Source organism: Hoplias malabaricus, chromosome 16 (genome assembly GCF_029633855.1).
Source record: "Hoplias malabaricus isolate fHopMal1 chromosome 16, fHopMal1.hap1, whole genome shotgun sequence".
Lineage (NCBI taxonomy): Eukaryota > Metazoa > Chordata > Actinopteri > Characiformes > Erythrinidae > Hoplias > Hoplias malabaricus.
Window position 1 is genome coordinate 230,984 of NC_089815.1, and position 26,869 is coordinate 257,852.

The following is a 26,869-nucleotide window of genomic DNA, read 5'->3' on the forward strand; positions in this document are numbered from 1 at the left end:
TTAAAGGCTAAGCACCAGTTAATGGACCTCCATGAATATTCCACATTATTGTAGTCACTGACAGATATAAGTATGAATTAAAATGAAAATAGCAGCTTAATTTGCTTTAAAACTGACAATTTTATTAAACTGACTGAAAAACCCGAGCTCTCTACGGAAATTCTCGAACACAGCCGTGACGTCACTGGTGGACAACAGCTGAATAATGCCGCGGTAAAACAGCGTTATGACAGTATCTAGCTAAATAACCAACATTATTCATGACAATAGCCTAGCAATAAGCTAAACTCAAATGTAGAGGTACCGTTATTCTTGTAAATGTGATCGAAGTCGAACTCGAATTCATCCGACACTATAAACCTCCGTAATGCAGCTACGTAGCCGAGTATAATCTGAGCCACCGAGTTTAGCGAGTCAAGCTAACGTTAACTAACACCAACTAAAACAGGCGAAGTGAGTGTCCTTACCCTGTTTACCTCCATGTTACAGAGGCTCTTGAACACCTTTCGTTGGTGTCCTTACATGCCCATATTGTTGGAAAAGCGCCAGTGAAATGAGCTACAGATAACGGAGTGAGCGGAGGGTCCTTTCCAAAGTGCCCGTTTAAAGTGGACAAATTTAGTCCATGTTCTGGATATTTTGGGATCTTTGGGCCATTTGTTCACAGATGTCCCACTGTACATTGAATGATTGCAGCCAAAAACAACACACCTTTTCCTCATTTTGCATTAAATTAAGTGCAGCTTCTAGAGTGTTGTCCACCATCTACGTCACAGGCAAGACGCCTATTAGAGTTTCCCAACACCGTTTGGGGGGGGGACCAACGGTCTTTTAAACCTTATTCCTTGAATTAGTAAGAAATAACATGTTTTCTGACTCTCAATAAACACAAGTTAGGAACTCAAACTCCACTGGATTTATTTGTTTGACACTTTCATAGAGCTGCTGCTTAGCCTTTAAAATATGTCAGCTGTAAACGATAAGAATGAACAAAATCTTGTTGGTGTGCGTAATACTAAATATTCATTGTTGCCAGAGTTTCCGATTGTAGTCAACATTAGCAGTTTGTTTGATTCACCCTTACACTAGGCCTTATTAATTAATCAGAAATCTCAACTACAATACATTTTTTCTTACATGCTCTGAGAGTTATGAGAATAAAGAAATGAAGTGTTTGCCAAAATGCAAACCCTTGGAGTATTAAAGGCTTAAGATTTATGAAGGGAAGCACTTAGCGTGTCAGCTGTGCAATTTTAGCGTATAATTTCTTCAATCTGTTCTTATGTAAGGTGACCACAGACCTACGGCAGCGCTGTACGGACGGCCACACTGGAACGTCAGTGTCCGCACCCATGGTGGCTGGGGTCATTGCTCTCGCACTGGAGGCCAAGTGAGTTCCTGCCTCTCTCTCTCTCTCTCTCCTGCCCTCTGTCTTCTCTCTAACGAGACGTGTTTGACATCTCTCTGTCACGCCAGACTCACGACCTGATACTGAGCAGATCTTGAATTTTAAACAGATTTTGTTTTCAGATGCTTTCTCTCTTTTTTTGGGGGGGTGGGGTGTGGGATAATTCTTTGAAGGAGCAGATCTCGGTACCACGCAACCGTGGCCAACCCCCAACTGAGTAATGTGACAGGCACTTTTAATGGCCTAGCAGGGTTCTTTTAGAAGTTTTTAATTGCAGCCTTTTTTGACATTGTTGATATTTAGAGTACTCAGATTGTGCGTGGTGAATGAACCAAGTTATCACAGAAACTTGTCACCCAAGCCAATTATTATCTCTAATAAGAAAACAACAGGCATTATAGTCATTTCAGTTTATTACTTTTAAGCACCCTTTCAAGCACTCATTAGTTAGGAGTGTGGAATTGCAAAGTGTTTTTTCTCTGGTGCCTGATTTTGTATTCTGGCTTTGGCTCTTTACGCATTACAATAGTTCCTTTTCTCTGCCGCCATGTTTTATTAATCCTTGGCGTCAGGCATTTCGAAAAATTCTCTATTGAGTAAGACTTTACGTGTAGTCTTTTGTGCATTAGGCTATGGCCTTCACTATGGGGTTGTACAATAGCATGGGCTGAACAAAGGAGTAGGCTCCAGAGGAGTGGGAGATCTTATAATGTTTTCGCTTTTCATTTCCCTGAATGGCCTTTGTGATTCTGCGCATAATTAGTCAGTGTTTGTGCTGTTACTACTCTGGTCATTTGAAATGCCCTCTGCTGTGTTTGCACGTACACTTAAGTGCTAAGGGCTTTTCTATTCATAAAGTTCATTCCACACGTAGCAACCTTTATGAAATTATGCCAATATCTGTATCCTGGAGCTGTCCCCGATGACTCCCAGCAAGTCTAATTTTTTTTCGGAAGTAATTCAGCTACCTGAGCCAGGTAATCACCACTTGAGTGGGAACCTTGGCTCTGTAATGATTTTTCAACGCAAGTTTGGCTCATTAAATGTCAACAAGCTTCAAAATGTTGCAGATATTTTGATTCATGAGACTGGGATGAATAATATTTGCCAGTATTTAGATTTTCATTATTGGACCAACCTGAATAATAAACATTTTTTTCCTGCATTCACTGGACTCAAAACAGTCTTACAAAGCAATTCAGGGACATTTGAGTTGGAAGATATTTAAAATCTGAAGTATGAAAATATTCGTAATTATAGATGGAATACGTTTGCAAACATTTCATAAATGGCTTTTACTAAAACCGAACACTGGCTGGAAAATCATTTTACAGGCTTTGAATGCTCACTGGCATTTACGAATGAGTAAATATTTGTTCGCAAAATTACCTTTAAAAACATTTGACACATTGCTTAGTCTTCCATCTGACCGTTCGGTGTTTTAGTGAAGCGTTAAGTAAAAGTAAAATCAAGGTGAAAAAGTCTAAGCTAATAATCATGTTTACCACATTAAAACAATCCTTAAACTATGCATTAGAGATGTTGCTATGTAGATATGTGAAAAGGATATTAATGTATATGCCGTAAAAGCATATTGCTCTCAGTATGTGGACAGACGTTTTGGATTTACAACAAAAGGCTTTGTTTAGTCATTTTCTTCTTAAAGCTCCTTTGAATCTCATAGTGAAGGGTCAAGGGACATGAGGTTAAAGTTTCATATTTATTCATTCATTATCTGTAACCCTTATCCAGTTCAGGGTCGCGGTGGGTCCAGAGCCCACCTGGAGTCATTGGGCGCAAGGCGGGAACACACCCTGGAGGGGGCGCAAGTCCTTCACAGGGCAACACACACACACTCACACATTCACTCACACACTCACACCTACGGACACTTTTGAGTCGCCAATCCATCTACCAACGTGTGCTTTTGAACTGTGGGAGGAAACCGGAGCATCCGGAGGAAACCCACGCAGACACAGAGAGACCACACCACACTCCTCACAGACAGTCACCAAGAGGAAACCCACGCAGACACAGAGAGAACACACCACACTCCTCACAGACAGTCACCCAGAGGAAGACCACACAGACACAGGGAGAACACACCACACTCCTCACAGACAGTCACCCAGAGGAAACCCACACAGACACAGGGAGAACACACCACACTCCTCACAGACAGTCACCCAGAGGAAACCCACACAGACACAGGGAGAACACACCACACTCCTCACAGACAGTCACCCGGAGGAAACCCACGCATACACAGAGAGAACACACCAACTCTAAAGTTTCATATATCTAACAATTACATCTACACCTGAACATATATAAATAAATATTTTTTCATTTATATTCACTTTCACCGTTTTAAAACATAATCAAAATATAAAATTTTAATTATAAAAAATAATCAAAGTATCCATCTCACATTCCGGTGCTATTTTTAAAAGTCTTTTTAGACCTGTGTTCTGTCAACATTACAGAGCATACTGACCAACGGAAGTGACACATTTCAGTTAGGAACTTTTATGAAATTTGGTTTTTATAATTAACTGGTTAACAGATGTGCTCTTGATGCTGTGTATGAGTGTATTCGAGTGTTATAAACCTGGGTAGAATACACAAAGAGAGGGAAGAGGAGGCTCCTGACAGATGTTTAAAATGAAAATAACCTTGGGTCCATGCTTATTTAACAGGCACATCATCGATAGCCATGGGTCACTTGACTTTTTTTGAGTGTTAAGTGTTAGGCACTATTTAAGCTTCCAGAGGTAACTGATAACATGTCAAATGAAAAATGCCTCGAAGATAGCGAACTTGTCCATTAGGTTTGGAGTGATTTAAGACGGCATTCTGGGTATTTCTTGGGGTAAGTATAAGTTTCTTTTGTCTTTCAGTCCATTAATAACCTGGAGGGATGTGCAGCATCTGTTAGTAAAGACTTCGAGACCTGTTCACCTTAAAGCTAGTGACTGGAAGACCAATGCAGCCGGACACAAAGGTAGAGCTTCTGTTATTTATTTATTTATTGATTTACTTATATATTTAAGGGTGATTTTGTAAAACATTTGAAAGTGCACTTCCACTCATAAATTATATAGTACTCTCTCTCTCTCTCCAGCCTCTTAGAAAACTGTAATGTAAACATGAAGACAATAAAACCACTGTACAATATTGGAGTGATTGGTGTTGTAAGATGTTATAGAAGATTACATTCAGTTACCAAACATAGTGACTATAACTTTTTAAATGCCACAACATATTTGAGAATATATCATCTGAAAGCCTCTGTGCTTGTTCATGTTCGTTCTATAGTCAGTCATCTGTATGGCTTTGGTTTGGTGGATGCTGAAGCCATGGTGCTAGAGGCCAAGAAATGGAGAAGTGTTCCTCCTCAGCACACCTGCACCAAGATGTCCGACCGCAGACCCAGGTGAGAACAGCCTCCACCTCTCACTCTCTCAGTCTTCCCTCTCATAAAGACTGACACTTAAAACAGCCATTCATCCACACGCTTAGTTTTAGGCATTATCTGATAAGCTTTTATAAATCTTAAGTAAGTAGACGTAACCTGTCACTGGAAGACCCTCCAGGCGTCATAACCGCGTCGGTGTTCTGGCGTTACTGCCGTGGTTCCTTATAATTTAAGACAAGTCTGCAGATAAAGGAGGTTTAATTGGAACAGGTCATAATTTATTGTCACAATTAGAAAGCGGTGCATGCCGCAGCATGATGAGTTCATTGATTAAAACCTGAGTCTGCTCAGGCTTCAAAGAACAGAAGACGGTACATTCGATTTAAAGAAAATCACTTTACGCGAAAGATCAAATATAACCCAGTTGAACCCTAGCAAGGGTACACTTCAATAAAAAGATAAGATCTGTTAAGGGAGTTAAGTCATCTTCTGACTTTCAGATGTGGAGTGAATAAGACGAGGCATGTTTTACAGTGAAAGACTGCGTATCGCACTTCAGAACGTGTGGAAAGGTTTACATCATCCCCCTGTCCATCACAGGTTTATCTCAGAAATATAACGCTACACCTCTGGTACAAACAGGACAGCAGGGGAAAACACGCATGACCAACTATTAAAAGGAGAATTCATTTTAAACCTCATAGTTTTAAAGACCTGTCTGCCTCAGCAAACTGACTGATATTTATTACACATCCTCCAACTGGGAGTTACCTATGAGCCAGGGTTTTATATAAAAAAAAATAGAAAACACAGTTATTGCTGGAAGAAAGTGAAAAGAAGCTTTCAATCCACATTTTTATTCCCAAGCGATCTGCATGATATCAAGTCTGTGCTTAAGAAGTAGTCCAATTTCTCACTTGAAATTTCTCTAAATGTTTGCAACCACATTCCAAGAGAGCCTGGAGCTGCTGAGGAGACAAACGTCAGGTGGTGCCTTTCATTGGCTGGAGTTTCCTGTTTTTTTTTTTATTGTCGTTTTCTGTTTCCATTATTGCCGCCCCCCTGTAGATCCGCAGTTGGATTTTAACACCACAGACAAGCCAAAATGCTTCATGCTGCTTACTAATGCGAGGCAATCCTAAACACATTTCAACTAAGCACTCCCTGTACAAGGAAGTGCACAAATGTGGCAGTTGTTGTACACAACGCAGGGAAAACAGCTCCACAAGTAACATCGAATGTTCCATCAGTCTTAAAAGGCCTGAGCGTTTCCTGCTGTGGCCCTGATTTCACCCTATTTGTTTCTCTTTTTCGTACACAAGATTTGCTGCTTGTTATTTGGGTCAAAGCTCGTTGTACTCGGGTTTAACTAAAAAGTCACAATGTCACTGAGAATCATCACGCAACACGGGCGAAGTAAACATCAGCAGTGGGAACGAGTGCTCAAGCGCTAACCCGAGAGCTGTTTCACGGTGGAGATGCTTGGCACTCGTTCAAGGGCCGTTGGCTTTTATAAAGTTAAGAAGAGAAATGTCAGCAATGAGCCGGGCCGCTTTATTTAGGAACAGCTTTTGTATGCTGTGCTACGCTTTCGATGCCCTGATTTGAACTATTACATCTGTAGTGGGCAGATTGAAGCCATGATACTCTTGTTTTCAGGGATTTCTTCCTCTCACATTTGGCCTCAGAGGATGTGCTGTCACTGAATTGTGAAGCGCTTTGACGTGCGGTAGACTGTTGAGGGGCCGTATAAAGCTGCCTGACCTTAAAAGACTTACTCTTGTATTAAGACAGATCTCAGAAAAGAAGCTTGCATCAAGAAAATGCGTGTTGCTGTTGGACTTAAAATAATATTCTAAACTTGTTTTTTTTTTCAGAAACCTGAGCGTATAACACAAGAAGGGTAGAATATAGAGCTTGATTGGACACTGTGTCAGGGTTTAACAGTCAGAAGTTGAGATGTTCTTACTGCAAGGACAAGAACCGAGCCCATGTTAGAAGCTGTCTTTGGAAAGCTAATGGGCCGAGGAGAGCGTATTCTGATTTACCACTGTGTGTAAAACGAATGGGTCCATATGTCTTTCTATCTGTATGTAAAGAGACAGTTTATTAGACAGGGGAGGTTCCAGGCTCACCACTGGGCAGCGGTTTTGACCAAGCCGAAGGTAATCCCTGTGCTTTTTTGTTTGTTAGTGCTTTTATTTTGGTGGCTGAGATGGCAAGAGTCCAAACTAAAACAAAGCATCCAGTGCTGGCAGCTGTTCCTATTTATGTTTTTGATTCATTTCTCAGCTGTATAAAGCAATAGCTCTGCACTTAATCAAAGATTTTGTTGAACCCTTATTTATTATGGGTATAACAAATGATTATTTCTCAGATGCTTTGTCTGGGGAAAGGGACCAGCAGTGATCACAGCCAGGGGATCTAAGAAGAGTGTGAGAAGAGATATAAAGAAGAAGAAGAATGACAATAATGAAGAAGGAAAGAGAATTTAAGCTGAGTAGAGATAAGTAGAGATCAAGGCAGTGTGGATATTTAAAGGGGAAGACTGAAGTAGTTAATACAGGGGGTGATGAAGGCATGGACTACGTTTTAGCGAAACTGATGCTGAGATAAGGATGAATCTCTGCACTATTTCAGAAGTGAAATGCAGAGGTATTGAGACATCAGAGATGGGGTTTAGCCTAAAAAGACACCTGAGGTTTGACAGTAATTACCCAAACAATCGCACCATTTAGAGATTTGTTATTTGGGGATTACTAGCAAATCTGTTTTTCTCTATTAAGTTAATCATTTATTAAAGCTTCAGGTCAGCGGTGAATGATTTGTATGTACGGCTGCAGATATGTTTCTGTAAAAGGCAGGGAAGCTGACAATGAGGTTTAACTGAAATCCATCTACGTTATGGTGTAGGCTGAGACATTCATTCATTCATTCATTGTCTGTAACCCTTATCCAGTTCAGGGTCGCGGTGGGTCCAGAGCCTACCTGGAATCATTGAGCGCAAGAAAGGAATACACCCTGGAGGGGGCGCCAGTCCTTCACAGGGCAACACACACACACACACACCTACGAACACTTTTTGAGTCACCAATCCACCTACCAACATTTGTTTTTGGACTGTGGGAGGAAACCGGAGCAGTCACCCGGAGGAAACCCACGCAGACACAGGGAGAACACACCACACTCCTCACAGACAGTCACCTGGAGGAAACCCACGCAGACACAGGGAGAACACACCACACTCCTCACAGACAGTCACCCGGAGGAAACCCACGCATACACAGGGAGAACACACCACACTCCTCACAGACAGTCACCCGGAGGAAACCCACGCAGACACAGGGAGAACACACCACACTCCTCACAGACAGTCACCCGGAGGAAACCCACGCATACACAGGGAGAACACACCACACTCCTCACAGACAGTCACCCGGAGGAAACCCACGCAGACACAGGGAGAACACACCACACTCCTCACAGACAGTCACCCGGAGGAAACCCACACAGACACAGGGGCAACACACCACACTCCTCACAGACAGTCACCCGGAGGAAACCCACGCAGACACAGAGAGAACACACAACACTCCTCACAGACAGTCACCTGGATATATAATATTTGACCAAAAAGAAGTGGGCAGAGTTCTGATCTTTGTGTCACACTGTGAGTCCCTGGGGAGTTGCATCTTTATGTTTTCCTGGGGTGATGTATTTTTTCTGTTTAAAGGATAAGACCTGAATTAAAGCAGCTTCTGTAATACTATAGGACAGAAACGGAGTATTTTGTATACTGTATCTGAAGCTGCCGTGTGGTTAATGAGGAGGAGAATATTTACATATCCCTGTGTTGAATACAGAGTGCAGGAGATGACATTAACACCATCTGTGTTATTGCATGTAATATAAAGCGTCTATGTGGATATTCTTAGAGTCTATTATAGGAGGGACTTCAAATCCTAAGACTAAATGATTGTATCATTTGTACGACCGCTTCTCCTAAGAGCAGTTCTCAGGCCATTTTCTTTTTAAGTATGCAAGTATGTCCACCCATATTTGAAATGTCTGCTGATGGAATCAATTGTAAATGCGGGCACTATTGATTGCATTTTGGCTCTGTGTCTGGGTCAGCTGACTGTCCTCAGTGGAACACCGAACAAAGGCCTTTTCTTGTTTTGTGGCGTTGTAGAGCGAGCTCCAAACACATAAGGGCACAATTAGTGAGTCTAGTCGTATACTGTGAAGTGTTAGTGTGTTTCTTAAAATGATTAAATAAGCAAAATACTGGTTTTAAATGAACACAAAGTTTATTCCTTAACAAAGCTGTAGACATTTCCCTATGCATTTATTCATTCTTTATTCATGATCTCGAGAAGTTCTTGTTCCTGTTTCACTCGGTGATTGACTGGCGTGCTTTTTCAGAACGATCCTATTTCTGAGAGCTCTTGCTTTTCTCTTTTGATTCAGTGCCGGAATCGACTTTTCAAGTTAGTAATGATGTAGGCTTTCAATATAGCTTCAGATTGAATATTTTTCCCTTTACTTTTTTGCATAGTACACTCGAGAAGGATGTGTGAAATTGGGTAAAATTTGATTCCTTCACTGCCTTTCCCGGTATTATGTTTGCCAGTCGCCGATCAGTCACTTTATGGTTTGAAGAAGGCTGTAATGCATTAGGGATTTCAGATACAGACGGTGGAAGTAGGCCTCATGAACTGACTGTAGGTTTATCTGGGGTCATTGATGAACTTTAAAAAACTGGGACATAAATTGGATTACACTTCTGTTTGTTTCTACACCGAGGATGAAATGAACTAATTCCCTTTTTCTAGTTCTAGTTCTAATTCTTGCTAAACATACCAGACTCTCTTTACTTTCTCTTTACTTGATCCTGCCGTCCGAGCCATCTATTCATTAACTGACCGTATTTGGCTTACTACAAAACTACAAAAAAACAACCTTATTAACTGAAATCTGCTGTTACAAAACAAAGGCTGTCTCTTTTGTAATCCCTTACACCTGCTATCTGTCTCAGAAACATCTGTAAAGTATGTCCCATCACCTTTTTCAGCGCAGCTTTACAGCTGTTTGCATCATTGCTGCTGCCACTGTTATTGATCGATGATTGGGCTTTTATTTATAGCGGTGGCGTGGCAAGTGAGAGGCTGTTAGGCTGCGCCAGGAGCTCATCTCAGGCCACACTTTGAATCTCATTAGGCTGGAACAGACACCTATTGATTTTCCATCAGCTCCATTCTGTCCTGTGAAAGTCCTGTGAAGTGGTGATAAATGGAACGTCTTCATGGTGTAAGCAAAAGGAAAGAAGAGGGAATTGATTAGATATGGGGCATGATTTTTTGACAAGAATTGTTGTTTGTTTTCCACTAGTGACTTCACAACGATTTGTACTGGTTTGTACAGTGTGATGCAGATTCATTCAGAACATTGTATCGAATTTCTAACAGATTTAATCACTTCTTTTGTGCCGTATAATCTTTTTGGTTGAATTATTCGGATGGATATTTCTCTTCCTAGTATTGAATACCCCTCACAAAACATCACCTTTGATTAAGGCTGTCGCACCGTCACCACCGCAATGTATACGTTTCACCAGAAAGGTCGCTGTGAAACAGGGAAATCTCATCTAGCTGCCTATAATCCAGCTATCGAAGCTCTAAAGCCTCCACGAGCCCCGAGTTCAGCTCAGGCCGGTTCCATGTCACAGTTAGGAGTGTAGCACTAGAAACAGGATGAATATAGCACATCGCACTTTGAAACCCTGTTAATTCTACCTTTGATCTCGGCTTTGAACCAGGCTTCGTTTTAGTTTTGTATCTGAACATTTTCAGAAGTCTGGACATCACCTGTGAAATGTCTAAACAGACCTGTCTCCAGCTCCTCACGTTACCTGTTACACTACGTCTCTGATGTGATCCAACCGAGCCAACCAAAATATTTAGTCTCCACAGAGATGGCCTTTTGCTACCTTCTCTCTTGCCGGGTACTTCTCAAGTGTCTTGTCATAAGCAAGTACATAGAAGTCAAGTGAGTAGCCCGTTTTCTTGAAACCACTTAAGCACTTGGTGTCAGTTTTGAGAGGACAGAGAAGTCTGTGTGTTCATAAAGCTCACCCACAGAGATCTGGATGATGCCTGGATCTGAATTGCGATGAAAATAAGGATCCAAGCCTCAATTGACTCACTCTGCTTCCATCTGTGCTCTGTTGTTCATCCACATAGTCATAAAAACGCTTGTCCTTATTTATGATATAAGGCCATTAATATGATACTGCTCCACGGAAAGAAGAGTCTGAGCTCCAAAGAGCCCCTAAAATTCACACAAACTGACCAAGCAGATGACACAAGCAGATGAACACAAATTGAACTTAATGAGCTGCAAAAAACACCCACATGGAGATGCAAATGTGGGTTTATGGTCTTTGCTCTTTTTTTGTTGTTGTTTTGTGTTTTTCTGGGCTAATAAGCCTGAGGTTACATTTAAATGGCCCTCTTTCTTCTTCCACTGGTAATTGCTATCTTTTCCCTATTTACAGGGCTAAACTTCACCGGCTGCTGAGAGAAATCTGTTGCACTTTTTAATCTTTAACTTAAAAGTTAGAGGCACAAATCTAAGGTATAATACTTACTTGTGCTATAATCACTGAAAGCAAGCTATTTGAGGATATCAGATATTCTGAAACTTGCTCAAGTGTTTTTTCTAGTTCAAATTGATCATTTATATGAGTTTATTGACTCAGTAAGAGACAGACACTGCAGAATTCAATAATAAGCTTTTTTTTTCCCCATAAAAGCTAGTAGAGCTTCTCATTGCTGTTGTGTTGCTGTCTTGCTGCAGGTACATCCGGCCGGACCAGAAGCTAAACGCTAGCATCAGCAGCACAGGTTGCAGCGAGCAGCCTGAACAGCAGGTGGTCTTTCTGGAGCATGTGGTGGTGCGAGTGCTCATAGTTCACCCCCGCAGAGGAGACCTAGAGATCAGCCTCATATCACCGTCTGGGACACGTTCCCAGCTGCTGGCCAAAAGGTGAACTACACATTACACACACACACACACACACACACACACACACATACTGTACATAGCACTGGACGTAGCAAAAACTATTATTTCTCACCCTAAGCTCAATAAAACAAGCAGCGAAATGATGGCAACATTTTAACATTCTGATTACATTTCTTCGCTGTCCACAGAAGTAAATGCAAAATATTTTATTCCAAGTAATTTTGGAGCATTTCTGTTGGTGCGCAAGGCGGGAACACCACACACTCTCACATTCACTCACACACTCAAACCTACGGACACTTTTGAGTCGCCAATCCACCTACCAACGTGTGTTTCTGAAGCGTGGGAGGAAACCAGAGCACCCGGAGGAAACCCACGCAGACACAGAGAGAACACACCACACTCCTCACAGACAGTCACCCGGAGGAAACTCACGCAGACACAGAGAGAACACACCACACTCCTCACAGACAGTCACCCGGAGGAAACCCACACAGACACAGAGAGAACACACCACACTCCTCACAGACAGTCACCCGGAGGAAACTCACGCAGACACAGAGAGAACACACCACACTCCTCACAGACAGTCACCCGGAGGAAACCCACACAGACACAGAGAGAACACACCACACTCCTCACAGACAGTCACCCGGAGGAAACCCACGCAGACACAGGGAGAACACACCACACTCCTCACAGACAGTCACCCGGAGGAAACCCACACAGACACAGAGAGAACACACCACACTCCTCACAGACAGTCACCCGGAGTGGGACTCGAACCCAGAACCTCCAGGACCCTGGAGCTGTGTTCATCATTTGTCCAAATGTTTGTAGGAACCTTTTCTTATTACGGATTAAACAGTGGACCTTCATTGACAGAGACATTGAGTGGGCAAGCATTGGTTAGAGGGGCTTTTGAGCACACCCCTGCAGTCTCTGGAGTGATGGAGCTTTTAGGATGAGTTGTTGTATCATTTGTGATCCAGAGCCAATTGTCCAATATCAATAAGAGATATACCTGTGGCTGAATGTCATAGAATCCTCACAGCGATATGTGCACGTATTTAGTGTAAAGTGTAGGAGCTGTAACTGTTGACTTCATTTATGAAAAAACCAGGAGTCAAACTTTTGGGCTTAAAGTGTTTGTACCTAACTGTGACATACTGAGAGAGATATTTGTAGGCTCTTATAAACAGTCCTTTAGAGCCATGTGTCACCTAGACATGCCGCCATGAAGTCATGGCTTAGAGTGTCATGTGCTCGCACACTCCAGTCCTTTCCCCTAAAATCAATATATTCCAGAAGAGTCTGCACAGGCTTAAATCTGAGTCTGATCTGGCTGCTGTAGCTCCTGTCAGATGTGGAGCATATCCCTGTCACTCACACACTCACACACACGCAGTTTTGATCTCCTGCTCAGTCCTCCCGATGATCTCCTGCCTTCTTTCTTAACTTGGTAGTCTCTTAAGACGGCACCGGATACTTTTATAAGCTTTGAGGGACACTGATTGTTATTCTGGCAGCCCTTCATGAATAAAACACGCACACCTTCTCTTTATCACTCACTCACTCACTCACTCACTCTCTCTCACTCACTCTCTCACAAACCTAAGGATTTCAGATTTCGTCTCTAGATCTTTTCCTCCTTTGTTTATCAGGGGAAATCTTGCGGCTCCCACTTCAAACACTGTTGCCTGAAGAAATGAAAAAATGCTGCTGTGTCTTTGCCTTCCTGTTGATCGTAACAATGCTAGTTAGCTTCAAAAGCCTGCCTCAGCGTCCTGCTGTCCTGATATATCTCCTCACAGTGCTTTTTTGTTGTGACACTTTCAGTCATTATTTCCCGCACAGGAACAGGGAGACCTGTCGAATTTCTCCTCTACACAATTACCTCCCCTGAAAGGCTTGCTTTAGCCATTACAGACGTGACGGGAGATGACAGGCTAATGGGGCTCCCTGCATTTGTAGTGTATTTATTAGTGTTTGGTGATCGTTCTTTTAGCTTTCTCTCGCCCCTGAGCCTGGCCTAATGCTCCTATGTACAGCCCCGGCTTGTCGATAGAGCATTCTTCATGAGACATCTGCACTTCGTCTGCAAAAGCATTTGCATTATGTTAGGGTGGGCGGATGGGGTGAGGAGGGTGGGGGCAGTGCTCTAGTTCAAATGGCTGACTTTCCTTTTTCATTGTTTTATTCCGTTTAATGCTTTCATCACAGACTCGGCTCATATTTTCACTCTAATATTTCAGTGCTATCAAATATTTAAGACTGACCTATGGATTTTTAAACAGTATTAAACATACTATTGTGTGTTTATGTGTGTGTGTGTGTGTGTGTGTATGCCCTTGTATGTGTGGCCTGCTGGAAGAGCCAAAAGGATTGTCTTGTGAACAGCTGAAAACAGGTTTAAGAAGCTGCAGGCCTTTTTCAAATGACTTGTTAGCCCCAGAAATGCTTCGCTCTGATCTAAGTGTACCAAGTTCAAAGCGAGTACTGCAACCCCACGAGCACCACGAGGCTTCTCATCTGCATTCTTTCAGTGGGGGGGTGGGAGGTTGTGATGAGCCCAAAGCTTGTGGAGGATCCGGGTTTCCTGAGCGGATATAGACGGTGAGAACTAATGATGCTGTGTATTAGCAAACCCCATCCATCCTGGATTTGTGATCGTCCTAATGCACAGTGGTGCCGCGATCTGAATGCAAAACCTGCAGGATTATCACTGCTTTCCCCAACAGAGCGGAGTAAATGGAAATTGCTGGCTTAAACAGAAGTATTGTTCTTACTAGTTTCCCCTCCTTTTCCATCCCCCGATTCAGTGAAAGCTTTGCTCAAAATAAATAAATAAAAATGTAAAGAATGTACTGTTCATTAAAATGATTATTGGTAATTATGTGCCACTACATTTAGATAATACTAATGCCGGGATCAGACTACACAGTGTTTTTGTCTTTCACGACGTTCGCGATGTCAGATTAGTGCTAATAATTTGTGCTCTGTCTTGCTTGGTAGACTGGCAGCGCTACCCGTTTGACAGAGACCATTCTTCGTTCGCGTCATTGCATGAGTTCAGAGGTTCGGAGGCGGGTCGAGAACGTGTTGCAGACGTGTTCCGAAAATAAAAAGACGAAACAAACGATTGTGGACCTGTTCCTGTGCGTTTAGAAGAAGACACTATGTCACTATGTCTTTTTTGCAAATAGAACTTAGGGTAATTTCCTCAGTTTCGTTTTTCCACCTGACACCTGTCGTCCCATTGGTCATCGTCAAGGAACATGTCGTAGGAGTCAGACTGGGCCAAAAGATCTAAAAAAAACATGTAACATGCTGGACTTTTTATCATGGAGTCGTGGGGCGTCCCAGACACCACTTCACTGATTTTTGATTGTGTCACACTACACGACTGTTACTCATCCCAGACGCTCATATTCTAGGGTGACCAGATCTGAGATGGTGAAAAAGAGGACACGTCTCGGCTCGGGGAGAGGGGGGGGGGGGTGATGAGCTTTTGGGTCCTTTACACCTTTATTTTCTACACATAGGAAAACATGGGAATTTCTTTTTTAATTCATCCGAGAACTTACATTTCTTTTTCGGCATAGCTGCTCGAGATGAGGGTGGGTACAGAAGCTTTGCCTGACGTAAACAAGGACTACTGACGTGCAGACTGACCAATTAAATGTTCACAGAGAAGGTTATCGACCAATAACGGTAGCTCTACAGTCAGACCGTCCAATCAGAAGATTTTAGGCTCCTTCACCACGCCCCCTTCTCACTCAAGTGAACCAATCGGAGTAGAGGAGGACTAGTTTGTGAACGAAACTTCTGGAAGTTCTATGTAAGCTCTAGAAAAACAACATCCCAGACGTTTGTGAAATTCCACCCGGACATTTTTTTAGGTCTAAAAAAGAGGACATGTCCGGGTAAAAGAGGACGTCTGGTCACACTAGTCATATTCGGTTCCGACACAGATACGACAAAATCGGGCTAAATCCGTGTATTCTGAACCCGTCATAAGAAGCACCCCCTCTCCCCCAAATTAAAAAGCAAATGAAAGGGTAAACCTTGCTCTGCAGTTTACTAAAGCATCATTGGAGGAAGGTGGTGTGCATGTTTACAGCATGGAAAATGTAATTATCTAATGATCTAACTGTGTGCTGAGCTCATTGTGAATGTCTGCTCTAGGCTTTTAGGGCATTTAGGAGCTCTTTTGAGATTAGAACCCTGAGATTTTTCATGATTTAAGGTTGTATTCATGAATTGAATTCATGACACAGTGCCATTATACAGCAACTGCAGAGCAACATGACGTAGCTCTCCAAGCCTTACCCCTTTAAAGACTCCTAAATTAACACTGGAATCCACAGTGTGGATCACAATGCGATCTTCATGTGGATTTAGAAAATAAATAAATAAATAAAACACAACAGACGGTTTTACTTCCTTACTTTCCTATCCTGCCTGTTTTTGCACAGTGCATTAGTTGCCTCTGAGCTCAGGCCTGTGATTGACAGGTCAGGGAGCCGTTCCCACTTAGGAAAAGTAATAAATACACAAATAGTTTTGCCTTGTTGTTTCGTTCCACTCAGACCCAGAAGGATGTGCTAATGTTTGTGATGTTCCCTTGGTGGTCTCACAGGTTGTTTGATAATTCCAACGAAGGCTTCAGGAACTGGGAGTTCATGACAGTGCACTGCTGGGGCGAAAAAGCAGAGGGCACGTGGACCCTGGAGATATCTGACTCCGTCTCGCAGCTCCGCAACCCCGAGGTTCTGGGTAAGAACTACAGGGCTTTAAGTTGTACCAGGGGAAAGTGATGAGAGAGTGTTTAAATGCCTTCCTTTTTGCCTCTTTTAACCATCGTCACGAGAGACTCCTTTTCATGAGAAGCTCCTAAGCCATTGTGGGTAATTTAGCTTTTTGGATCAAGGCTCTGCATCTGGTAAAAGCTTCCTCTGTTCAGCTGTGGAGCCTGTGTAGCTTTTCCAGTCACAGAGTTTGGGAAATTGGTGATGCATTTCAAAATGTAGCTTTCAAAACTGTCGGATTACAAAGTCTGTCACCTTCAGCTTTATTGGGCTATTGACAATACGTGCATATGAAGTAGGTTTATGAAAACGTGCCATGCATCGAACAGGGCGACTTAACAGTGAAGAAGGCCTTACCCAGTGATTATTTCGTCTCTGCATGAGAATCATGGAGAAAACTTCCTAATAAACTGGCTCTTGGGGCTGATAATCTTTCTGATTGCTTTCATCTAAGGAGATTAGTGTTTATATTTATTCATCAGATTATATTATATAATTAACCTTCTCGCACACACTTTTTCTTCTGTGTACATCCCTTGATTTTTCTCAAGGTTATTTGTGTTTGGGTTTGATTGTATCTGTTCTGCACTCTCTCTTTCTGTCTCCTGACTTCTGTTGTGGTTTCTTGCTTGTTTTCTTATATTAGCTCTCAAATACTGGATGTTCCTCATGTTTTCACACACACACACACACACACACACACACACATACATTCTCTGAATCCCTCCCTATCTCTCCCTCTTCCCTCAGGTAAGCTGAAGGAGTGGACACTGATTCTCTATGGGACAGCAGAGCATCCATATCAGTCTCAAGGATCTCAGCACTCTCGCTCAAGGATGCTGGAGATCCCCAGCGAGAAGGGTACTGAACCCTCCACAGTGACCCCTCAGCAGGATGAGGAGGAAGAAGAGGAGTACAGTGGTACAGTTAGTTCAGCAGATGAATATGAGTAGCCTGTGAATACAAGGCACATTTTGACTGAGGAGGGGCTGTTTATGTTTCTGTGTGACACTTCAGAGATCAGGCGAATAACAGCAGGAGTGGAAATATCCTTTCTGCACAGTTATGGCAACTTAAAGTAGCTACAGGTCTTCTTGTTATGACGCAGCTATTAAGCTGACTCTGGGTGTTATCCGAAATGCAGTAAAGTAACTTCAGTAGTATATTGTAATATTTTTAATCTTGTTACAGAGCAGTATTGGACGATGATGTTCAGAGAAGCGTGTATCAGCATCATCTCTTTTGCTTGTTTCAGGGCCATGCCACCCTGAGTGTGGTGATCAGGGCTGTGATGGGCCAGATGCTGACCACTGCTTAAACTGTATCCACTTCAGTCTGGGGAACCTGAAGACTGAAAGGTAGAGCTGATAAAATGCTTCATTTGATGCTTAAAATTGGTGAACTCTGCCCTCTAAGTTATTGTTTATCTATTTTTAGCGCTAACGTTATGTAACTAGGAAGTGTTTCTCTATTAAAGCCTGACTGTGGTGGATTATGGGGTGTTGAATGCAAATATTTCAGTGTTGATCCCACCCCAAAATTCACACCTAGGGCAAAGCAGAAACCGTACCTGGAGCAACTAGTTACAGCTAAAAACCACCTGTGTCCTGAAGCTTTGAACGTGAAAGGATCTAGGAAGAAAATATTAAATGTAAAGCCTTCAATGACCAAGTGGGAAAAAAAACCCAAGAGGAAAAACAGAAACACACTGGACAGAGGAAACCTGTGTTTTTTAATTTTACCACAGTGTGATCTCTACTGTTGAGTTGTCTGTTCAACTGTCTGATGTTCCCAGGTGATTGTGTAGTTACTTACATCTACAGAATAACATCTTGGAAAAAAAAGACCAGGCTTAATCACTAACTAGAATCATTTTTCCTCTGGCTCTTTACCCACCATCTCAGCTTCAAGGCAAATCTCAGTTAAGGGGCTGTTATTGTTGTATTTTTTCATGTCAGCACAAGAAACCAGTGTGAAAACTACCTTACTTTGTATGAGAGCAAAGATGTTACTCTTCACTCTGGTGTATACTTTAAAAATAAGCGCTGTCACTAATATTAAATGTTCATCTTTTATTTCAGGAGCAACGCTTACATTTTCAAATACAAATCATTCATCTCAGTTCTGGAATACAGTGGGTGTTAAGAAAAGACTTTTGTCTTCTTGCACTGCTATTTTCAGAGTGCAGATCATTAACAAGGGCTTTGAAAAGGGGTGTATTATACATCTTCTAAAATGAGTATTGGATATTAATGTGGATGTTCTTAAAATGAAAATCAGTAATATAACACCTTTTAGGTGTCTGACAGTCGTTAAGATGTTTCATCGCATGGCTTTTGTAAAATGCATTTCAGCTCCACAACTTTCAGAAACTAGAGCTGGAGCAAACACACAAAATCATTCTTTCATTCATTCATTATCTGTAACCCTTATCCAGTTCAGGGTCGCGGTGGGTCCAGAGCCTACACTTTTGAGTCGCCAATCCACCTACCAACGTGTGTTTTTGGAGCGTGGGAGGAAACCGGAGCACCCGGAGGAAACCCACGCAGACACAGAGAGAACACACCACACTCCTCACAGACAGTCACCCGGAGGAAACCCACACAGACACAGAGAGAACACACCACACTCCTCACAGACAGTCACCCGGAGGAAACCCACGCAGACACAGAGAGAACACACCACACTCCTCACAGACAGTCACCTGGAGGAAACCCACGCAGACACAGAGAGAACACACCACACTCCTCACAGACAGTCACCCGGAGTGGGAATCGAACCCACAACCTCCAGGTCCCTGGATCTGTGTGACTGCGACACCTACCTGCTGCGCCACCGTGCCGCCCTCTGACAAAATTGATATCACAATATATTTCTTTATTTCGGTCGATACTACGATATAATTCCGATATCGATACGAACAGTTGAGTGCAATAAACTGATGATAGCTCCCTGTAATGAGCGTCAGTCAGTGAGAGATGCTGTAAATAATGTTTATTGAAATATTGAAAATGTGTATACAAGGCATAGCATTGTTATTGAAACCTTTTAGATTGCAATATATATATATATTGATACTGAATTCTTGTCCAGCCCTATCTTTCATTATTTTGTCTCTTTGCATAAGTGATTCATCCAGGAGTTCTTTGTAAGCAGCAGTCTGCTCAGTCGTCTGCTTTAGAGGAGGTCGGACTAATAGAAGGCAGATGCATATAGAGCTCCATGCTGTTTTGAGTTGAGAGTATGTCTGACTGATTGGCAGTAATGAGTTGTCCAAAGTTTCAGAAAGTTATTTGCATTGCTGACTAAATTTTCTTCTTTCCATTGAATTTATTCCTCTTCTGTTCTCCTCTCTTCTCTTCAATTCTCTTCTCTTCTCTTTCAACAGGACATGTGTTAGCCATTGTCCGTTGGGTTATTTTGAGGATGTTGAGGCTCGGAGGTGTAGGAGATGTCACAGAGGCTGTGAGACCTGTGTTGGACGCGGTTCCACTGAGTGCCGTTCCTGCCGGAGAGGTCTCTACTTCTACACAGAAAACAACACTTGCATAGAGACATGTCCCACCGGCTACTTCACTGAGGATGGTGAGAAACACATACAAGACAATTATCATAATATAGTGCTGGACAAGGGTGACACGGTGGTAGTGTCTCTGTGGATTCGAGTCCCGCTCCGGGTGACTGTCTGTGAGGAGTGTGGTGTGTTCTCTCTGTGTCTGCGTGGGTTTCCTCCGGGTGACTGTCTGTGAGGAGTGTGGTGTGTTCTCTCTGTGTCTGCATGGGTTTCCTTCGGGTGACTGTCTGTGAGGAGTGTGGTGTGTTCTCCCTGTGTCTGCATGGGTTTCCTCCGGGTGACTGTCTGTGAGGAGTGTGGTGTGTTCTCCCTATGTCTGCGTGGGTTTCCTCCGGGTGACTGTCTGTGAGTAGTGTGGTGTGTTCTCCCTGTGTCTGCGTAGGTTTCCTCCGGGTGACTGCCTGTGAGGAGTGTGGTGTGTTCTCTCTGTGTCTGCGTGGGTTTCCTTCGGGTGACTGTCTGTGAGGAGTGTGGTGTGTTCTCTCTGTGTCTGTGTGGGTTTCCTTCGGGTGACTGTCTGTGAGGAGTGTGGTGTGTTCTCTCTGTGTCTGTGTGGGTTTCCTCTGGGTGACTGTCTGTGAGGAGTGTGGTGTGTTCTCTCTGTGTCTGTGTGGGTTTCCTCCGGGTGACTGTCTGTGAGGAGTGTGGTGTGTTCTCTCTGTGTCTGCGTGGGTTTCCTTCGGGTGACTGTCTGTGAGGAGTGTGGTGTGTTCTCCCTGTGTCTGCATGGGTTTCCTCCGGGTGACTGTCTATGAGGAGTGTGGTGTGTTCTCTCTGTGTCTGCGTGGGATTCCTCCGGGTGACTGTCTATGAGGAGTGTGGTGTGTTCTCTCTGTGTCTGCGTGGGTTTCCTCCGGGTGACTGTCTGTGAGGAGTGTGGTGTGTTCTCCCTGTGTCTGCGTGGGTTTCCTCCGGGTGACTGTCTGTGAGGAGTGTGGTGTGTTCTCTCTGTGTCTGTGTGGGTTTCCTCCGGGTGACTGTCTGTGAGTAGTGTGGTGTGTTCTCCCTGTGTCTGCGTAGGTTTCCTCCGGGTGACTGTCTGTGAGGAGTGTGGTGTGTTCTCTCTGTGTCTGCGTGGGTTTCCTTCGGGTGACTGTCTGTGAGGAGTGTGGTGTGTTCTCCCTGTGTCTGCATGGGTTTCCTCCGGGTGACTGTCTGTGAGGAGTGTGGTGTGTTTTCTTTGTGTCTGCGTGGGTTTCCTCCGGGTGACTGTCTGTGAGGAGTGTGGTGTGTTTTCCCTATGTCTGCGTGGGTTTCCTCCGGGTGACTTGTCTGTGAGGAGTGTGGTGTGTTCTCTCTGTGTCTGCGTGCGTTTCCTTCGGGTGACTGTCTGTGAGGAGTGTGGTGTGTTCTCCCTGTGTCTGCATGGGTTTCCTCCGGGTGACTGTCTGTGAGGAGTGTGGTGTGTTTTCTTTGTGTCTGCGTGGGTTTCCTCCGGGTGACTGTCTGTGAGGAGTGTGGTGTGTTCTCTCTGTGTCTGTGTGGGTTTCCTCTGGGTGGCTGTCTGTGAGGAGTGTGGTGTGTTCTCTCTGTGTCTGTGTGGGTTTCCTCCGGGTGACTGTCTGTGAGTAGTGTGGTGTGTTCTCCCTGTGTCTGCGTAGGTTTCCTCCGGGTGACTGTCTGTGAGGAGTGTGGTGTGTTCTCTCTGTGTCTGCGTGGGTTTCCTTTGGGTGACTGTCTGTGAGGAGTGTGGTGTGTTCTCCCTGTGTCTGCATGGGTTTCCTCCGGGTGACTGTCTGTGAGGAGTGTGGTGTGTTTTCTTTGTGTCTGCGTGGGTTTCCTCCGGGTGACTGTCTGTGAGGAGTGTGGTGTGTTCTCCCTATGTCTGCGTGGGTTTCCTCCGGGTGACTGTCTGTGAGGAGTGGGGTGTGTTTTCTCTGTGTCTGCGTGGGTTTCCTTCGGGTGACTGTCTGTGAGGAGTGGGGTGTGTTTTCTCTGTGTCTGCGTGGGTTTCCTTCGGGTGACTGTCTGTGAGGAGTGGGGTGTGTTCTCTCTGTGTCTGCGTGGGTTTCCTCCGTGTGCTCTGGTTTCCTCCCACAGTTCAAAAACACACGTTGTTAGGTGTGAGTGTGTGTTGCCCTGTGAAGGACTGGCGCCCCCTCCAGGGTGTGTTCCTGCCTTGCGTCCAATGATTCCAGGTAGGCTCTGGCCTCATCGCGCCCCTGAACTGGATAAGGGTTGCGTTTAGTTTGCTTCCATGTGGCAGAATCACGTGATTACAGCTTGGTAGCTTGGTCTTAAAGGGACAGTACACAAACACACAGTGGGGACATAGAATAAAAATAGTCAATATAATCGATATAGACAAGATTATGGTGATTAGAAGTTTTGAATGTCGATTATGATTAATTTTTGATTAATTGCCCAGCCCTATCATAATATTCTATACAGCTGAAATAGGATGATAGGTATCTCAAAGCCAGAGGTTTCATTGTATATTTATGTATTGTTTCATATATTTTTTCTCAGACGGCTGATTGCCTGTTAAAGGTCAGCATCATTATATTGTTCAGTTTACACCAATATCTGAATGCATCACTCTGTCAGTGAGCCCTGCTGAAGAGGAGATGGAGTTTGATCGGTCGGAGGGTTGGCTGTGCTCCCTATTATGCAATAACGACTTTATGGTACTTTAGGAACAGCATTAATAATCAATAGACTTGACCATATGGAAGAGTTTAAAAATCCCACAGTGGTGCAGTTGTGTTTAAAATAGTTGTAAAGGAATGAAAATGTAAGTATGTTTTATAAGTTCCTTTTGCAGCCTTCCTACTGCTATTCGAACCCTGATCCAGAAACCGTGTGTATTGTTGGCAGGCAAACGTAGACCTTGAGTTGTTTATGGTTGTTGTTGTTGCTGTTGTGATATATTTATTAACCAGTTCCTGAGCCTTCGAACACTACTGTTTCATACGCTCACCATCTGTGTCAAACTGAGCTGAACTGAGCTGTCTCTGGAGACCGAGTGAAAAAAACGTCTTGCATACTTGCACAGGTGTGCGCACACATCTGGGGCCTTTTAGATCATTCTGGTTCATTGTGCATACAAATGTGTTATGGAGGTAGGCTTTTTTTTGGGGGGGGGGGGGGGGGGTTGTTGACAGATGTTCAGCCTTGTTGTCACAACAACCCAGCACGACTGGACATCTTTCACTCCTGGGCTCTGACGCAGAGAGGCAGTGAAAACCTTGCCCTTTTTTATCGCTGTGTGCTCATGTTGGCTTCAGCTGCTAAGCGCACACACAGCTGGTGTGTACCGGGCTGATGTTGATAGAACAAGTTTAGCGAGTGTTTGAATGGCTGCGGTTTTTACTTCTGGCAAATTGTCACAGCATCCACATTCCCCAGTGTTTGCGTCTACAGTGTGAAATTTTAGATGACATGAAAACCTGGCTGATTTTTCACCCCTTTAACTCTCTGTCATTCTCTTTCTCTCTCTGTGTGTCTCTTTATACCTTCTGCAATGTCCCACCATCTGCCTCCAGTTCAGAGACACTGTGGGAAATGCCATGAGAACTGCATGAAATGCCTGCGCGATTCTGACAGATGTACAGCCTGCATCGAAGGCTTCAGGTAAGACAAACTATTGCCGACCACGTCATTGAAAATCTCACTCCTGCTTTATTTACGGCACAAAATAATTGAATGCTGTATTTGATGGTGGTTATGATATTGGTTCCTACGATTTTTGTGATTTAAACATTTTTAAGGAATGTTTATCAAAGCTCCCCCTTGTGACAAATTTCCAGAATTTCCAGATTGCTCAACATGAGTGAGTGAGTTACCAGTTTACATCTGTAAAGAGAGGTAGTGTCATCATGCAAATGAGATTAAACCAAATGCTTGTATACACTGTAACTGTAACAGTAAATGTTGTATGCAGTTTTCCTTTAAACAGCTAATATATCTTACCTTTTTGGAATTTATGGGTGTTTTGTAGGACCTATCGGCCTACAGAGCCATGTGGCTAGACTGCAGAACTGAGCAGTGTCTGTTAGTCATATAAAGCTAGCTCTGTAATATTTGCTCTTGGGTGTGTTTGTGTGTTTACGTGCAGTGGATTCTGAATGGTCATGACCGTAAGTTGAGCCGAAGTGTGGTGGCTAACAGCTGTGTCTAGCTTGCTGGTTCTCATTACGTATGCTCTCTTTTCTGCAGCCTGTACTGCCTGTACAGTTCAAGCTTCATCCACAAGCAAAACCCTTTCTTTATTCCCTTTACACGCTGCAAATCTCCACACGCCCTGTATCCTGAGCCCTCCAGGACCTTATAACACATTATCCTTCTGGTTCAGAGGTTCTAGGTCAGAACATAGAAGTAGTTTGCGGAGACCTTTAGGATTCTTTGAATCTGAATTTGATTCTTTAGCAGCTCTTGTCTCACTCCGTTTAATGGAAGGAAAGAGATGTAAAAGCACATTCACGCAGCTCAGATTTAGTTTGCCTTTCATTTTCAACCACTAACTCACAGAGCTGCAGCAGGCAGTGGCCATTTAGATGATCAGCTTCCTTAAACAGTGAGTTCTAAGGATTCCGCCTTTTTCTCTCTCTCTGTTTTTCTTGCTGTAGCTTAGCAGGAATGACCTGTGTTCCAGAGTGTGCCAACGGGACCTTCTTTAACCTGGAGGAAATGAAGTGCAGCCCCTGCCACATCGCCTGTTCCATTTGCACAGGTCCCATTACATTCATTTCTGTTCTATTTGAATCTGTTCTCATGTGTTCCCTTGACTTCTGTCCCTCCTACAAACTGGACATCGGGTTCTGTGTGCTGTGTGCCATGTAATAACCTGTAGCATCCATATTTAATGAAATGAAACATGCCTCCGAAATAGAAATTGGCCATGAGTTGAAAAGTGTGCTCTGCAGCGCTGAACAAATCTCAAAAACTCCAACGAACAGGTTGCTAAAGTAATGCGCCTTAAATTAGCGATGCTCAATGGTCCAGCGCTTGCTGAGCAGCTGTGAGGATACCTATGGCATGCTCTATTTCTGCAAGCCGAATGATGCCTGAAGGGCCTTTGCTGGGTCTAGGGTGACGTAATCAATTACAAAAAGGATGTGACTGATACCTGCCACTCACTCCTTACTGTGAATAAAGTGAAGCACTTACCAACATGCAGATTACCTTATCTGTTAGCGAGCTCGTTAGTGAAGGGTAGACAGCATTGCGTCTGTCGCATAGCAACTGTGCTTGCTTTGACTATGGTGTGTAATGGGTCTTGACTGTGAATTAATCATAAACCAGCTATATAAAGAAAGGTTTTGATAAAAATGAAGCAAAAATATAACAGATAATGAATAGATAGAGACAGAGTGCGTTGCGCTGGTGCAGAAGACATTGGGTTTAATCATTTGCACCTGATCGTAAGAACGAGATGTGATGCAATCTAAAAACATTGGGTCCAGTTATAGTTGTGAAAATCTGCTGCAATTCATTCTCTTCATTGTCGCAGTGAAAAAGAGCTGTTCCTCTTTTTCCTGTGGTTATGATGAAGGTGGTGGAAAGGGCTGTACGATCCAAAACAAACAGCTTTGATTGCGTTGGACTGTGACACCACCCGTTCCGAGACCCGTGTTCCCATCCTGGCCCAGCTAATTAGCTTAAGTCATTACGCTAGCCTGCCCTAGAGAGTCAGTGAGACACAAGGCATTTCACTATACGAGCCCATGCATTAGACACAGATGATGTTATTGACCCACAGCACTGAGGAGAATACGCTGACAGATTAAACCAGATCCGTGTGTGTGTGTGTGTGTGTGTGTGTGTGTGTGTGTGTGTGTGTGTGTGTGTGTGTGTGTGTGTGAGAGAGAGAGAGAGAGTGTGTGTGTGTTTGAGTGTGTGCCTGCCCCACGAGAAGACGCTCTGTGAGTGTATGGCTTAATTAGTTCAGCCAGAGCTCTTCCCTGCATCACTGGCTAGGATTGCAAAGGGAAGGTTATGTTAGACTCTTTATTGGCAGATGTGTGTATGTGTGTGTGATTGTAAAGACGTTTTACTGTTGTGTTTATAAGGGCTTTGTGACCTTTCTTCCCTTTGGATAAAAAAGCTTTCTTGTCGTCCACCTCTAGTCTTCAGAAAGAGACAAATAATAATAAGGCTGTTCTTATTGATATAATATACACACCCAGTTCTTATATCTTACATCAACAGTATTTTCCAAATAGAGCACAGTGTCTGGTGATGTTTAAGTCTTCATTTATATTCAGCTCTGATTAAAATAAAGACTCCATGCTGGTTTTCTGTGGACTGGTGTTCAGTGCTAAAGGGATGCATCACCCCCCTGACACGGCTTGTTATGATCGGACTGGTTGATCCTCTTCTGTTTTAATCAAAGGACAGTTTACACCGTATTTAACACACTGTCTTAATTGGACCCAATAAAAATGTCAAGGTAGTTCATGCAAGCTGCTCAAAAATTGTATGTTTCTATGATAGACTCTGCTTTAAAACACAAAAATCAGGTATGAACTTCTCCTTATTCCACACAGGGCCTGGGATGGAGGACTGTATCCAATGTGCCACAGACTTCCTGCTGCAGGAGTGGAGTTGCGTCCAGAAATGTTCTTCTGGGTACTACGAGGGCGAAGGAGCAGGACCTTCAAAGTGGATGTGCCGCAAGTGAGTGTCTGTCA

General features: G+C 43.5%; 1 protein-coding gene across 2 annotated transcripts in view; it reads left to right on the forward strand.

The window, feature by feature from the left end:
* pcsk6 (proprotein convertase subtilisin/kexin type 6) overlaps nt 1-26,869 on the forward strand; it is a 54,863-nt gene that overhangs the window by 21,252 nt on the left and 6,742 nt on the right. The window contains exons 9-19 of one of the 2 annotated variants that reach the window (XM_066647206.1): nt 1,290-1,390; nt 4,309-4,412; nt 4,727-4,844; nt 11,685-11,873; nt 16,495-16,631; nt 17,414-17,584; nt 17,919-18,021; nt 20,052-20,248; nt 23,723-23,810; nt 24,806-24,909; nt 26,726-26,855. In XM_066647206.1, coding sequence (XP_066503303.1) covers nt 1,290-1,390; nt 4,309-4,412; nt 4,727-4,844; nt 11,685-11,873; nt 16,495-16,631; nt 17,414-17,584; nt 17,919-18,021; nt 20,052-20,248; nt 23,723-23,810; nt 24,806-24,909; nt 26,726-26,855 — 1,442 coding nt within the window. Of the gene's footprint in view, nt 1-1,289; nt 1,391-4,308; nt 4,413-4,726; nt 4,845-11,684; nt 11,874-16,494; nt 16,632-17,413; nt 17,585-17,918; nt 18,022-19,790; nt 19,906-20,051; nt 20,249-23,722; nt 23,811-24,805; nt 24,910-26,725; nt 26,856-26,869 lie in introns of those variants that run through there. The other variant, XM_066647207.1, reaches the window with a different exon arrangement.